General features: G+C 44.6%; 1 protein-coding gene across 2 annotated transcripts in view; it reads left to right on the top strand.

Annotated features, from left to right (window-relative positions):
* The window catches only part of zfhx3b (zinc finger homeobox 3b), a 185,327-nt gene that overhangs the window by 152,338 nt on the left and 19,362 nt on the right, over nucleotides 1-13,627 (top strand). For both annotated transcript variants that reach the window (XM_066647152.1, XM_066647151.1), the window contains exon 5: nucleotides 3,015-3,122. In XM_066647152.1, the coding sequence (XP_066503249.1) occupies nucleotides 3,015-3,122 (108 nt within the window). The remainder of the gene's footprint in view (nucleotides 1-3,014; nucleotides 3,123-13,627) is intronic.

The raw sequence follows: 13,627 nt of genomic DNA, 5'->3' as shown, positions 1-13,627 counted from the left end.
TTTCTGCATATATTATGGGGCTTTAGCGGGCGAGGTGCGGCAGCCGAGTGTCATATATCTTGATTAAAAAACTAAATGAAGAAGTGGTGTGGCGTGTGGGGGAGGGAGGGGGAGGGGAGAAAAGAGAGAGACAGAGAGAGAACTGAGGGCCTTAGTAGGGACTGGTTTGGGGAAGGTTAAGGTGACAGCTGCTGTTTGGTGAGATCTATAATGGACTTGAATATTTTCAGAATGGTAACTTTATAGGAGCATGTACCTCATTATAACAAGGTTTAAAGTCACTGGGTCATTCTTGTTGGTCCGATGTATATGTAAACAGACTAAAATGATGAGGTTTTCCCAGAACAGTGAGAGAGAGAAAGAGAGAGAGAGCATTTGTCTGTGTGAAAAGTTAGGAATTAGACTCACAGGCAGCTCGTCCAGAGGTGTAAATCGTACTGTAGGATTATTGTGTAATCTGGGTGCTTCTTTTTCTGTAGCGTATGCTAATGCTGCACCCAGCTGAGGTGGATTTCTGCAGGCGCTAGTTAGCGAGGGCTTGTGCTGGAGCTGGCTCGCTGCTTCCCCATGGCTTAGACCCACCTCACCAGCCGAGGACAGCCAGTGTGCGGCGAAATCAGCGGTTGCCTTGGAAACATAACAGAAACATGCACATTTATGAAAGAATAAAGGCCATATATATAGCATAAGCTATTGGGATCTGGGGAACGCTTAAATGGTGCGCTTTTACTGGAGAGCCAGTCATTCCACTTAAATACCTTCGTTTAAACACAGGATCAGACCGCCCCGAGCAATAAGGCCTAACAACGTAATCCATACCGGCATCGTTTACTGAGCTGGAGAAGCTTCCTCCACGCAGACCGCGAGAGGATCAGGAGGACCTGAGTATCGAACCCGAGTTTGCCACCATTGCCTAGCTGTTAGCTATTGAACCACTTTGTTTTAGAACAACACAAATCGACTGCGAAATAACAGCGTTTATAGAACATCGCGGATCTGTTTAGCGACCTCCATCCGGTAATGCAGTGCCGTGTAGGCCGTCACGCTCAGGAGCGAGTCGGTTTCACACTTCTGCTGCGAGAAGAAGGATGGTCTCGTTAACGTCGAGGAAGGGATGCGGTATTGGAAGCAAAGCGCAGGCAATCTCACAACCTTGTAGCCTGAGGATGGCTGGCTCTTTGTTGCAGCATTAGTCTTATCATCTTTAATTACACTTTCGCCTAGAAGAAACGCTCCAGTTTAAAAAGCACACACTGATTGTGGGCTTTGGGAAACGATTGCCCCGGCCATGCTCACACACTGCATCAGTAATTTAAAGAGCCGAACAAAACGCAGATTAACACCTTTTTATGACCAGGATGCTAAAGCCTTTACTTGAACACAGCACAATGGATGGTCCTTGATTGGAAAAGCTTCTTCAGCGAATCAGAAACCAGTCTTCTGTACCTTTTTTTTTGGCACTTTATACCCTACTGTAGCACATCTGAAGGAGATGGAAATATTGGGTTATGTTTTGATGTAATAGCCAGCCGCAGCGAGAGAACTGTGCCCAGAACATTTGCGAAATACAGCATTCCTTGTTCACGCAAAGGAGAAAAAGGTGTGTTTGATTCTTAACATTTTTAACAGTTGCAGAAGCCATATCCAGATGAAGCACTGGAGCATAAAGTTTAATGGCTTTATATGGTGGCTTTTTGAGCTGAGGCTTGGGATTCAGGTTGTGCGCTTGGTCTTTAAGTGGCTGGAACATTATTGGATGGTAAAAACTGTTTTAAGTTTTGGGGTTTGAGTGCAGCCGTGGAGCAGTGATCTCACACAGCCTTTGTGCCGGCTGCGCTAACCGCAGGGGATGAATATTTGAACAGGAGATTTCAGTAGCCGTTGTTGCCTTGTCGATACATCAATAGCCCACCTGATAGACTGGAGAGAGCTGGGGGGGGCATTTTCAAAAGAACATTTTAAGTACATTTGCTGAGAATTAGCTGACTTGTGTAATAACTGATAAGGTGTATTGACTGGCCCAGACTTTAGTGTTGTCGAATCAATGGGGCGAGTGCGCTCGCCACACTACTTTTAAACAAACACGGCCCGGGAAAGGGGGCTCTGGGGGGCACGGGGGAGGAATAAAAAAAGATTGATGCCCATTTTATTATCTGTTTTTCAGCATCTTCTCTCTTACTTACACATGGCATTATCGGAGATCCATTGTTGGGAGTTCGCCGCTTTTAAATGGCCTGATATATTGAACAGAGGGCTTTTAAGATGGTTACAGGGGATTTCTGCATTTGACTTGGCAAAATAGAATGAATTGTGGGCTCGGTTTTAAATATTTATGATTTTTATATATATATTGCATTACCCTGGGTTTTCGAAATGAACCGAGTCCGATATTGGTGAGGAGTCTGGTAGACAGCAGCTTGGGACTGCAATTATGACTGTGGTGAGAGGTACTAGAGAGAGAGAGTGGGGTGGGGGGGAGAGAGAGAGAGAGAGAGAGAGAAACCCTTCTTTGTTGAAACATACTCTCACTCAGTTACTTTTCCCGTCTGCATATGGAAAATGTGTGTATGTCTCTACCACATGTGTGCGGTTTTTCTCCAGTTTTATGTACATATTAAACAGAGGAAGCCATAAAGATATTTGTGTCATGGTCCTGCATAAATGAAGAATTATAACCCTGGAGTTGAGGGTCATTTAAAAAAAAAAAAGCCATAAAAACTATAGCAGTATGACTATAATCTAGTTATGCTTTAATTAGTAAAAGAAAACAAATACAAAAATTGAAAATAAACCTGCAAATGATTAAATGCAATTAAAAGCCTGCAGGTTAATTATGCAGCGTGGGTGGGGACAGAGTAGATAGAGCCCACCCTCTTTGTCTCAGAGCCCTGTGAGCGGCGAGTGTAATTGTTGTGCGCTCCTATAGTAAAAAAACGGCTCCGTCCCTTTAAGTGCTTCCACCAATTCTGATAGAGGGCTGATTTACATATCCCCCTCTTCTCCTCCCCCTTCAGGAGAGCTGAGTGAGGATGTGGAGGCTGCCAGTGAGACCACCACAGACCAGGAGGACCAAACCAAAGACAGAGAGAGTGGGGGGGAGAAGGAGCTCACCAAAGGCACAGGTAAGGCCTATCGTTCCAGCTCTCTCTGAAGGGGGGGGTGGTGTTTGGGGGGTGTTGAGGGGAGATAGAGTATTGGGGGTGGGAGGATTGAGGGATGGGGGGGGTCATGTAAGAGAGGGATGGGAGGGAGGAGGGTTTTAGGCTTTTTTTTTTTGGCCTCTCTCTCTCTCTCTCTCTCTCTCTCTCTCTCTCTCTCTTTCACTCTCTCTCTAGAGTACTGTAGAAGCAATTTTATTCCCTGCTTCCATTTATGTGTGTGTTGCTGCTCATTAACTAATTACACCTTTTTTACCAGCAAGTATTTCAGAGCTCTTTAAGTAAAAGTGGCTCTGAAGTTCCAGGAGCCAGACTTTTAATTTAATAGCTTTTTCACTTTCTCACTCTGGAGGATTTTAGCTGGCTGGAATTCCCTGATAAATTAGCCCTGATTTTGGCTAATCTGGTCAAGTGACAAAAACACAAGCCGGGGCTGTGCAGGGCCTGTGGGCAGAGTTACAGCACTGCCATGTGTCTTAGCACATGTGACCACACACACACACACACTGAAGAATGCTATCAGATAGGGCTATTTTTCAGGCAGAGGAGGAGGGCAGTGGTGGGGGTGGCAGGTGCAGGTGTCAGGTTACGCGGAGAGGTGTGGTTATGGGGTAAAGGGGTAAGTCAGGCAGTAAATCTGTTTTTTTCTTTGCCCTGTTTGCGGTGGTTGAGCTGGAGGGAGGTCTCGGGTTTGAGTGGAGCTCTGTACGGTGGCTACGCTAGGGGCTTGCAGCTGGGGGCCTAGGCCTGCGCTTCAGGAAAAGGCCTGTGAAGGTGTGAAGTCAGCTCTGTGGTGCTTGGCCCTCAAGCTGCTGATGTGCACTGATGGCAGTGTGGGCCTGGAGCGCCTTTGCTTCTTTGCTCATGTGGCCTACTGTAGGAGACTGTCATAGAAACCTACTCTTTGAATATAAACCATTGTATCAGAGGCTATTTCTGCAACATATTTCTAGTATATTGAGCATTAAATCAATTACTTTAATATAATACACTGTGTAATTAATATTAACACATTTTTCAGCCCTATGGCTCACTCTGGAAGTTTACCTGGAATGCCACTATAAATATTGTATGGTCTATTATTAATAATGCACTTATGGTTGTAATTGTATGATCAATCGTTATATTACATTAACAGCCATAAATCGAAGGTTCTGTTTCTTTTCCACATCCTAAGCCTGTACCTTGATCGTAAGCAGATTATTTTTATGAGATGTGCCCTTTTTGATCATTGCATTTCTGCTGCCTGTGTAAACGCTAAGTGTCTTCCTCGGGAGATGTTCCAGAAGATTCTGGCGTAGGGCAGTGAGTCAAGAGTAAACTCTTATTCAATATAAGAACAGACCACAATACCGGCCTCTTCTATTTCACCATGACGTCTAAGTATCATTTTCATGTTTTTGATGTTGTTGCATCAGTCATGTTTCCACATAGGTACAGTATACGCTGGCTGTTGAAGCCTCTATAAGTAAGATGCGGCGGTGTAAGTAGGATAGTTAACTCCCAGGACAGCAAGCAGAACAGCGAGGAAACGCTCCACATGTGCGCAGAGTTGTTTGATTTTCCAAGCCCCACTAAAGCGCAGACACTGAGGACATGTATCGTGCAGAAAAGGCGGAAAGCTGCTGTTTTAACTGCTCTCCACCCAACAAGCTCCAGAGGACGCCTCCATTCCCTATAATCTCTGCCTTCACCAAAGCTGTTGGAAAGAAATTTAGAAAAGAAACAATCCAGACCTTTTGCATGGGCTTCGTTTTTTATTCAGAAAGTACAGCGTGCAAAAGAAGAAGAGGGAGAAGTAGTAGAAGAAGAAGAAGAAGAAGAGAAAAGTTCATTGCCATGTTTGAAGCCAAATCTTTGTAAAATGTCTTTGATATCCCAACTTTTATTTTAAATGAGGCTGAGTTGTTTGTGCGCTTTGAACGGGTGGCACTGCTCCTTTGATGGGGGGAGATAATGATATGCATGCCTGCTCGAAAATGGCTAAAAGTATATTTTAACACATCAAAATAAAGCACTTTAAAAAGCATTAAAATGAGCTGCACGATTAATAATTCAATCATACCTGTGGTGCCGGGGAAGACGACTCTTCACATTAGGATCCCTGCGTCGGTTTCTGAAAGGCATGCAATTTGATACAAGAATATTCAATTCCTTTTTCCTCCCCCCTGTCAGTCGCTAATCACCAAATAAGTGTGTTTCTGTGTTTCCACAAAAGAAAGATGTGCTTGCGTATGAAAAATTCACAGGCTTCCCAGCAGCTTATTAGAAACACTTAGTTAAAAATAGCATGTGCATTAGGGAGCCAGGTCTAGGGTGCTGTTTGATGTCTGAAGAAAGGTGGAAGGGGGTAGGAAGAAGAAGAAGGTGGGGTGGGGGTGTGTGGGAGGGATGGGGAGGTGCGAAACCTCACTGCGTTTTAATCTCACATACTCGTACTCTTTAATGGAGGTCTATTTTCTTTCCACCTTGGTTTCTCTATTTATAGGCTGTTTTTTTTTTTCTTTTTTTCCTGACTGAGGGGCAGTGCGGTCTGTGAGAAGCGGAGAGGAAGGGCTCCTCCAGCCGCCGGTAGGTGAGAGGAGAGCAGGAAGCGCAGGGAATGCATCCAGTAAACAGAAGCGCCGTTGTTTTGCTGGAGCCTCGTCTGAGAATGTGCCGGGACAGAAGAGTGTGTTCTCGGACCGTGGCGTGCTCAGGGCCGGGGCTAACCTGTTATTTAAGGCTGATTTTTGAGCCGCTGTGTCTGAGGCGCACTGTCATTAAGATTATTGAAGTTTTTTTTATTCCCCTCCTCTCCTTCTTTGTGAAGCACTAAAAAATGTGCCGCAACCTGGCTGTTGAAACACGGGGCTGCGTCACAAATGACAGTTGCTGTCAGGTAGAGAGCATTAGCATTAGGCGGCCGGGCGGGGTGGAGGCAGTAGGTAAAAAAAAAAAAACCCTAACTAAATAAATAAATAAATAATAAAAAGAGAGAAAGAGAAAAAAGAAAAGAGACGTCTTCCTATTTAAAGCTACTGTCAATCTGATAGCTCTCTTTTCATCTGACAGTGCTCCTCACAATTCATTAAAGGTATTTAGAAAGACATGAGAGAGCCTGTGTAGAATGTGCATGTGTTAAGCGTGTCATCTGCTAAGAGACTGCGTTTGTTTGTCTTCAAACACGCCAGACACTTTCGAACACACGCGTACAGAGGGAGGGAAGGAGGGGAAAAAAAAAAGCTTTGTAATTATTTGCTGTTAGGGAAGCAAGACAGACAGAGAGAGACAGACAGACAGACAGAAGGAAAGACGCTAGATTAGCCCCTGCATAGAAATCATGACTTATTTAAGCAATAAATATAGTGTTGGCAGTTGTTGCAATTTAGTCACCTTCACAATAAGCATTCCAGGGATAGTGTCTAGTGCTGGGTATGAAATATTTATTTAAAAAAAAAAAAGGCCAAGCCCCTGAGCCTGCCCCCCCATACACACACACACACACTCACCAAGCAGACACAGCATTAGGAAAATGGAGGGGTGCTAACAATACGGCTAAACCTGGGGAAGGCAGAGGGAAGCGCGAGGTGTGGCAGGATAAAGACGAGTGTGATTGTTAATACACTTAAAGGCTAGGAGGATCCGCCAACAATATGATTTGACATGTTTAACATAAATGTATAGACAGGGTTGCTTTCGAGGTGCTGCTATATAGGGGAAAAAATAATGGAGGGGAGGGGGGGCTGGGTGGGGGGGTGTTGCCGTCCTCAGCAATTGAGGTTTATGAATAATTCCTCTCGTTTCTAACCCCCCCTCCTCCTTCTTTCGTCCCTGACTTTCAAATTGCTGGAGCTGGGGAGGAAAAATAATATTAGAGCGCAGGTCATCCGCATTCTGACACCCTCCGCAGCAGCCAGCCAAATTGGTCCCATCTCTTTTCTCTTATATATTTACTTAAATGTATGAATCCCTGTGATTGGATACACAGGGGACAGTGTGTGTGCAGGGAGGGAGGGAGAGAGAGCATAGGACAGGAGAAAGAAAAGGCATAAGGGAAGGGCAAATCCATTGGCTGCTTCACTGATCCCTCTCGTGTACATTATCACCCCCTGGATGTGAAGGGCTGGTACTGCACTCTGTGCTTTATCAAATTCATTTCACAGCTCGGATGCCCATCACTACATTTTATAGGAGCCATTGTAAGGCTGTGTGAGATCAAGTAGTGGTGAGTTATAATCACAGTAAATGTGCTTGCTGTCAAAGTAGTCACTTGACTGTATCACAATGGCTTTGCAAATTGCACCTATAAACGGAGGCCTGTCTATTCAGATGTGCTCTTTTTTTATTGTGTCATTCTGGAAGTGTGTGAGCTTTAATTTATAAATACATAGTAAAAAAAGAAGGTGTACTATCCTTTATTAACCTTCTGTTACTCTACATTTCAGTGAGACTTGAGAAAATATGTTTGCGCATGTGCACACATCAAGTCGTCTTCAGGCCTGTCGTCCATCACATTGGAATTATATTTGTCTTTGAGTCTAATAAAGCATTGCTTGTCAGCCCAGATGCTGAGCCCACATTCTAATGATGGGTGGGGTGTGGGGGGGGGCACGGTCGGTGAGAGTGTCCTCCAAAGGTGAAGTCACCGTAGCCTTTGCCTAGACATCAGCAGATTAATAACATATCCTCTAATTAATATCACCTTTTAATTCCTTCGTTTTAAATTTGACTTTGTGGCGCTTGTGCCTGTAGGCCTACACGAGCTGTGATTTCACCGAGCCGTGGAGGTGCTGCTTTCATTTAATGGAGGCTTATACACCAAGGATGGGGCGCCATGATGAGCCTCTGTACGGAGTTGCTTTGGCATGAGGCTTTGGTTGTAATTTTCTTTATTTGAAATTAATTGATGCAGAGTAATTACCTGAGAAATATGAGGTGAAATGGAATATAGCCCTCCGTCGCTCAGGGCACTGGAGCGGCCTGTAGATTAAAAAGACGAGGCAGAGAAAGGAGAGGGAGGGTCGGTGGAGAGTGAGATAATTTTTTTTTTTTTTTGTGTCAGCATGTGTATTAAAAGTGAATGACTGTTGGCCGTGGGGAGTTAAACCTGCTCCTCCATATTAATGGTTAAATTGCCAGGGGACCAAAGGCTGGTCGACCCTTTGTTGTAAAGAACAGCGGGGACGGAGAGGGGGAGCCGTTTTGCCCCCAGTGAGTAGTGGAGGGCAGAAACAGAGGAAGAGTTCCAGGGGGTTTGGGTTCTATTCTCTGAATCCTGCTTGGACTAACAGCAGCAGCAGTGTAGGCCCCTGTATCCAGCCCGGACCTTGTGTTTAATAGCAGCTGCCCACCTTTCTTCTTAAGTTTTGAACCTGGAAATGTCCATGAGAAGCAAAGAGAGCACAGTTTTGTTCAGTTCAAGTTTATTGTCATGTTAAAAGACGTCTTGTAGTAAAATGTCTTGGCAGGAAGCTAACAGGCCTGTGCATCATGACATATAATCAATGCTGTTTAAGTAAGAGAGGCATATACAGAGGTATATCTACAGACTGTGATATGACTTCTGATAAGATATCTGCTCACATTTCAGTGTAATAATAACAATAATAAAAACCCAAATATAAAGTAAATTGAAGTGGCAGTGTGTTTCTGTGCTAAAAGGTCTGTGTTTTATACCTTTTACATTTGTAGTCCTATACACATCATGACTACATTTCCCAATATTGCTAATCCTGGTAAATACACTCCTAATTTCTTTATTCCCTGGCCTCCTTGTCCCTGAAAGTAGGAAAACAGAGAAACGAGAATATGTCCTACCCTCTTCTTCCTTCACCTACTCTATGTTTATTGCAGCACCCACTTAGCCCCAGTTCTCAAAATACGGTTTCCCAAGGACGTGTGGGTTAGTGACACTTGGGCAGCTGTGCATTCCTGGATGATCTCCAGTAGCACAGACTGTGTTGTGTTAACGCTGTGTCGGTCACTCTTATATGCCACAATTCCTCGCTTCACCCTGCTGTGCTCTCCCTCAAAGCACAACACACTTTTCTTAATTGCTACCGAGAATCAAGACCCTGTGCTGACACAATCGACACCCCACCACACCATCCTTCTTTGCCTTGGCTGAGAAATACAGCCCAGCTTCAGGAGGTGAGAGAAGGTGCCAAAGTCCAATTCACTTACGGGACTCGCCAGCACAAAGGCCTCCCGTTTACGGAAAAGGCCCATGAATTAATAATCACCTAATTGACTCTTAAGACTTTCTTTCTTCTCTCTCTCTCACTCTCCCTCGCTCTCTCTCTCTCTCTCTCTCCTTTTTTTTTTGGCTCTGCTTTTGCGCTGTCAGAGGAAAGTCCGGGCCTTGTTGTTGTTCTCTGAGTAAGTGGAGGTGTGAGGACAGGCTGGTGTTTAGTGGTGGAGCGAGGATCTGAGGAGAGCGTCATTGAACCGTGAAGGATTTTGGAAGGGCTCTGTAGGACAAGGCCGGAATGCATAGGTGAAGCTCTGAGGAGCTTGTCATGTGATGCACTTAGCCACAACTTCAAACATGTACTTGAACTTGAACTGAAAGTCTGTTGTTGAACAGAGAAAAAAAAAGTCTTATTGTTTCTGTTTGGATATTTTTAAGAGTCTTTTAAATGCTTAAAAATAAATGTTCCTTGAGGGATTCATTGTTCCGAAGAAATTAAAAAAGGCGTAGAACCGTCATATCACTCCTACACAGTGGTGGGACAAAGTACACAAACATAGTACTCAAGTGAAAGCAGAGAGACCCTTGATAAGCACTATTTTTATGTGTTTACCTCAGTTACACTACAAAAGTACCTGCTTTTATGCTTCTGAGAAATGGCGAATCTGATATAAATAATAACTGAAAGCTTGAATCCCATGCACACTTACAGTCGCTATGGAATATGATTGGACATGTGGTATTTATGGGAGTTTTAGTGAAAGTTGTGCTGTGATTGGTTAAATTTACTGTGTATGAGAAAGTGCATCATATTCTATTATACTCTGTCGCCAAAGTCTTAAAATTCGGATTTGATCCATGTTCCAGGCCGGGATTTCACAATGGCCGGTCAATACCAGTCTGTTACATCATCAGTTGCTGCTATAGTGTCATACGAGACGGCCACCTTAAAATCCCGGCCTGGAACCTGGATCCAAGGTCAGGATTTGAAGACCTGTGGTATATTACATAAAGCAGGTGTGAGCAAAGTAGATTATTTTTATGTGAAATAAGACTTCATAATAGAACAGTGCATAAGTGTAGAAATGACTACATGTATTTATTTACTGTCAACCACTGCACACAATATTTTTGTATTTTTAAAGAAGCCTAGAATAAAAGAATGAATAAATCCACACCTTTACTCTGTGTATTAAGGCATAGTTTTGTGTGCACTCTTTGAGTCTTCCACTGCTTCTGTTTAGCCATGTCCCTGAACCCAGCACACATTCGCACCCTCACTCCTATGGGAGGGAGTGATAGAAGTCCTTCTGTTAAAAGCTTATCTCCTGGTCATGGTCTTAGTTAATGGATCTGACCTGCTCGACCATGTTGTTGTGCCAGTTCGGCCGTGCTGCACACCGCATCATCCAACAATCACTTCTTTCTCTGTTTATCCGTGGACCTTTTGTTCCAGTGGACTACATATAATAGTATTTTTTTTATCATTTCTCTTCTCTGGACAACTGAAGAACAGGACACGCTAGCTACACTTTAGTCACAGTACAGTGGCTTGGGTGGCTGTAGTTTATTTTATATATATTTTTTATTTTGGAGTGTGAGATTTATCAGATTTGTAGAGTCCTAAGAGGGCTTTACAAGAAGGGGCAGCTTCCAAAGCTCCCCAGTCCACAACGTGTCTTCAGGCAGGTCAGGCAGCTTCACTAAAAGTCCCTCTGACCTACAGAAGCAAAGTTTCTATTGGCAAAATTGATACATAAATAATCAAAGAAACTATTTTTGTTTCCTTCATTCTCTTAAAGGGGAATACCACAAAATATTCTAAATTTCTGCATGTTGTGTTGGTTGATGTGGGAACCAGGGTCAGCAAGTCTCTTTTGTTGCCTCTGATGCCTTATAATCTTTACATGTAACTTCCTGCAGCATATTCTCTTCTGTGATGGAGCTTTAATAGGTGCTTCATCGTACCTGCTGTTACTTTAATGATTGAGGAAGAACTGGTGTACATGTCCTTGACATAGACTTGCTTACCATGACTTTTTCGAGGGATGAACTGGTGCAGGTCCATTACGTGCTGTTTTATGAGCGTCGCTGCATGCGTGAGGATTTCCGCCCATCCGGAGAGGGACCAAGAGGGGTAAAGGGTTGGATTTTACCCAGCGGCGATCACCTGAAAGAGGATCTCCTGTGAACATGGCCTCTCTAACAGAGGGATGAGAGGCAGAGGAGGGGCGTAGAAAGAAGCAGACGGTGCAGTTTATCGGTTTAGGAGAGAGGTGTGTGTGTGGGGGGGGGGGGGTGGCAGAGAGAGAGAGACAGAGAGGCCGCACAAGCTGAAGTGGATGGGGAAGTGGACAAGGACAGTGCGGCGAGAGAGCGTGGAGGTTAATGGCGGCGAATGGGAGGTTCCTTTGTTTAACATTTCCTTTGTGTATTGGTGGACGTGTCTAATGGGATTGGCAGTGACTGGACGCTAATAAGGCCACGCTGGCTGGTGTGGCCACACTGTGGGAGCTGCAGCAGGCCGCTCTGCCCAAAGCAGAGGGCCCCCACTGTGTCCGGCGCTCAGCTGCCCCTGCCCTGATTGGACCTGACACTTTAATGTCTGCAGAAGGAGCGTGGTCAGCCCTGCTTAACCTGACCACCCCCCCCCCCCTTCCAACCACACACACACACACAGACACACTCTTCTTCCCCTGCTCTCAATTTGCCCTTCCAGGACTGGACAAATCAGGCCAAATTTAACTCTTTATGACCTCGTTAAGGGCCAGGGAGAGAGAGAGAAGCCGTCTTAAGTTTCACAGTGGATTCTTTCCATTGGAGGCTACTCCATGCGGTTCCTCTCTGGCTCTGTGTGGATTTAGCTCCTTTACGAGCCCTTAGCTTAACCGAGTATTTTTAATCAGCTCTCTCATGCCTCTTTGCTGTGTAATACCTAGCTCACTCACTCACGTTCTCTCTCTCTCTCGTTCTCTCTCGCTCTGTACTTGGGTATAGCTCACTGGTTAGCTGAGCTACGAGGCTCTTGTTATTTGGCCTTGCTCTGTGGAGATGGAGAGGAGGGACAAGGGGTGCAGTGCATTGTTAATGGCTGCGCAGGTTGCATTAAAAGGATTAGCCGCTTGTAATGTTCTGCCAAGCTAGGAGAGCACATTAGAGACTTCGGTGACAGTCCGTGGCTAGCACAATGAGGGATTTCTCTTTAAGATGAGCAAGCACCTGCCAATTACCGCCCTTTCTACTCTCCCCCGTTCTTTGTTCAACAATGCATGCCGTAGGCTCGTGCTGCCATGGCCAGGCTTCCTCGTGCTGACGGTAATGGGTTATATCTGGCCTTTTAGCATAGTAGCTTTTCTCTGCTCTCTATCTTGCTTAGATTGCAGGCCTGACCTTTCTGCCTGCACCGAGCCAATGGAAACGCACTGGTAACACTCATGCTCTGTAAATGAAGGTCCAAGATGGGTTTTTGGACAGGTTCGGTCCTTTAAAGAACGTATTGAACCGTTCCAGTTGTTCTGTGAAGGATGTTTTTAACATTGGAATGCTTATCATGCAGTCAATCCACTTCCAACTAAATCTAGAACCAATCAGAATTTGTGTTCGTTCAGAAACTCTCTTTTAGATGAAGCTGTTTAAGTTTGGAACACATTCAGTATGCGTTTACTTCCAGCTTTTCAACATTCTGCCGAACACCCCCAGAAGCCGTTTCTTGGCCGTGGCTGAGACAGAGAACACACCTGAGCCAGTTTGGACCGAGACACTGTTTGTTTCCCATTTACGGAGCCAGGGCTGCTTCAAGACATTGGAGCTTTTTTGAAATGATGAGGAAACATTCTCTGAATTTTATAAAATATGTATTAGATTAAAATCGCCTTTTAAGTCCCATATATTTATTTCTCCGCTCATTTTCTCCTTCTTAATGTGTCGTTCTCTTTGAAAGTTACTTCTGTAAAGTTGCAAAAGGGAATTTGTGAAATTTAGATTAAGGAGAACGCGTCTTATTTTTGCCAGGAAGTGGAAATAACCAAATCAAAAGTGTTAGGGGGTCTTAATATGTGAATTGATAAAAGAACTAAGATTGATGCATCTTTCTTACCTTAAAACCTGACGAGGTTTGCGTGCGAATGTTTTCTCGAGTGGGGCGAATCCATCACTTGAAGCTGCACTTCAAACACCCGTGTCAGAGAGAGCATAGAAGCCAAAGCTGCTCGCCGTGGCAAACTAATGTTTTGATTAGACGTCTGCGCCTCTGTCTGATGTCCTAACGATCCAAGATCGGAGGAGACGGGCCGTCAGA

This window comes from Hoplias malabaricus, chromosome 16 (genome assembly GCF_029633855.1).
Source record: "Hoplias malabaricus isolate fHopMal1 chromosome 16, fHopMal1.hap1, whole genome shotgun sequence".
Classification (NCBI taxonomy): Eukaryota; Metazoa; Chordata; class Actinopteri; order Characiformes; family Erythrinidae; genus Hoplias; species Hoplias malabaricus.
Note: the sequence above shows the minus strand (reverse complement) of the source record. Positions and strands in the feature narration are given on the sequence as shown.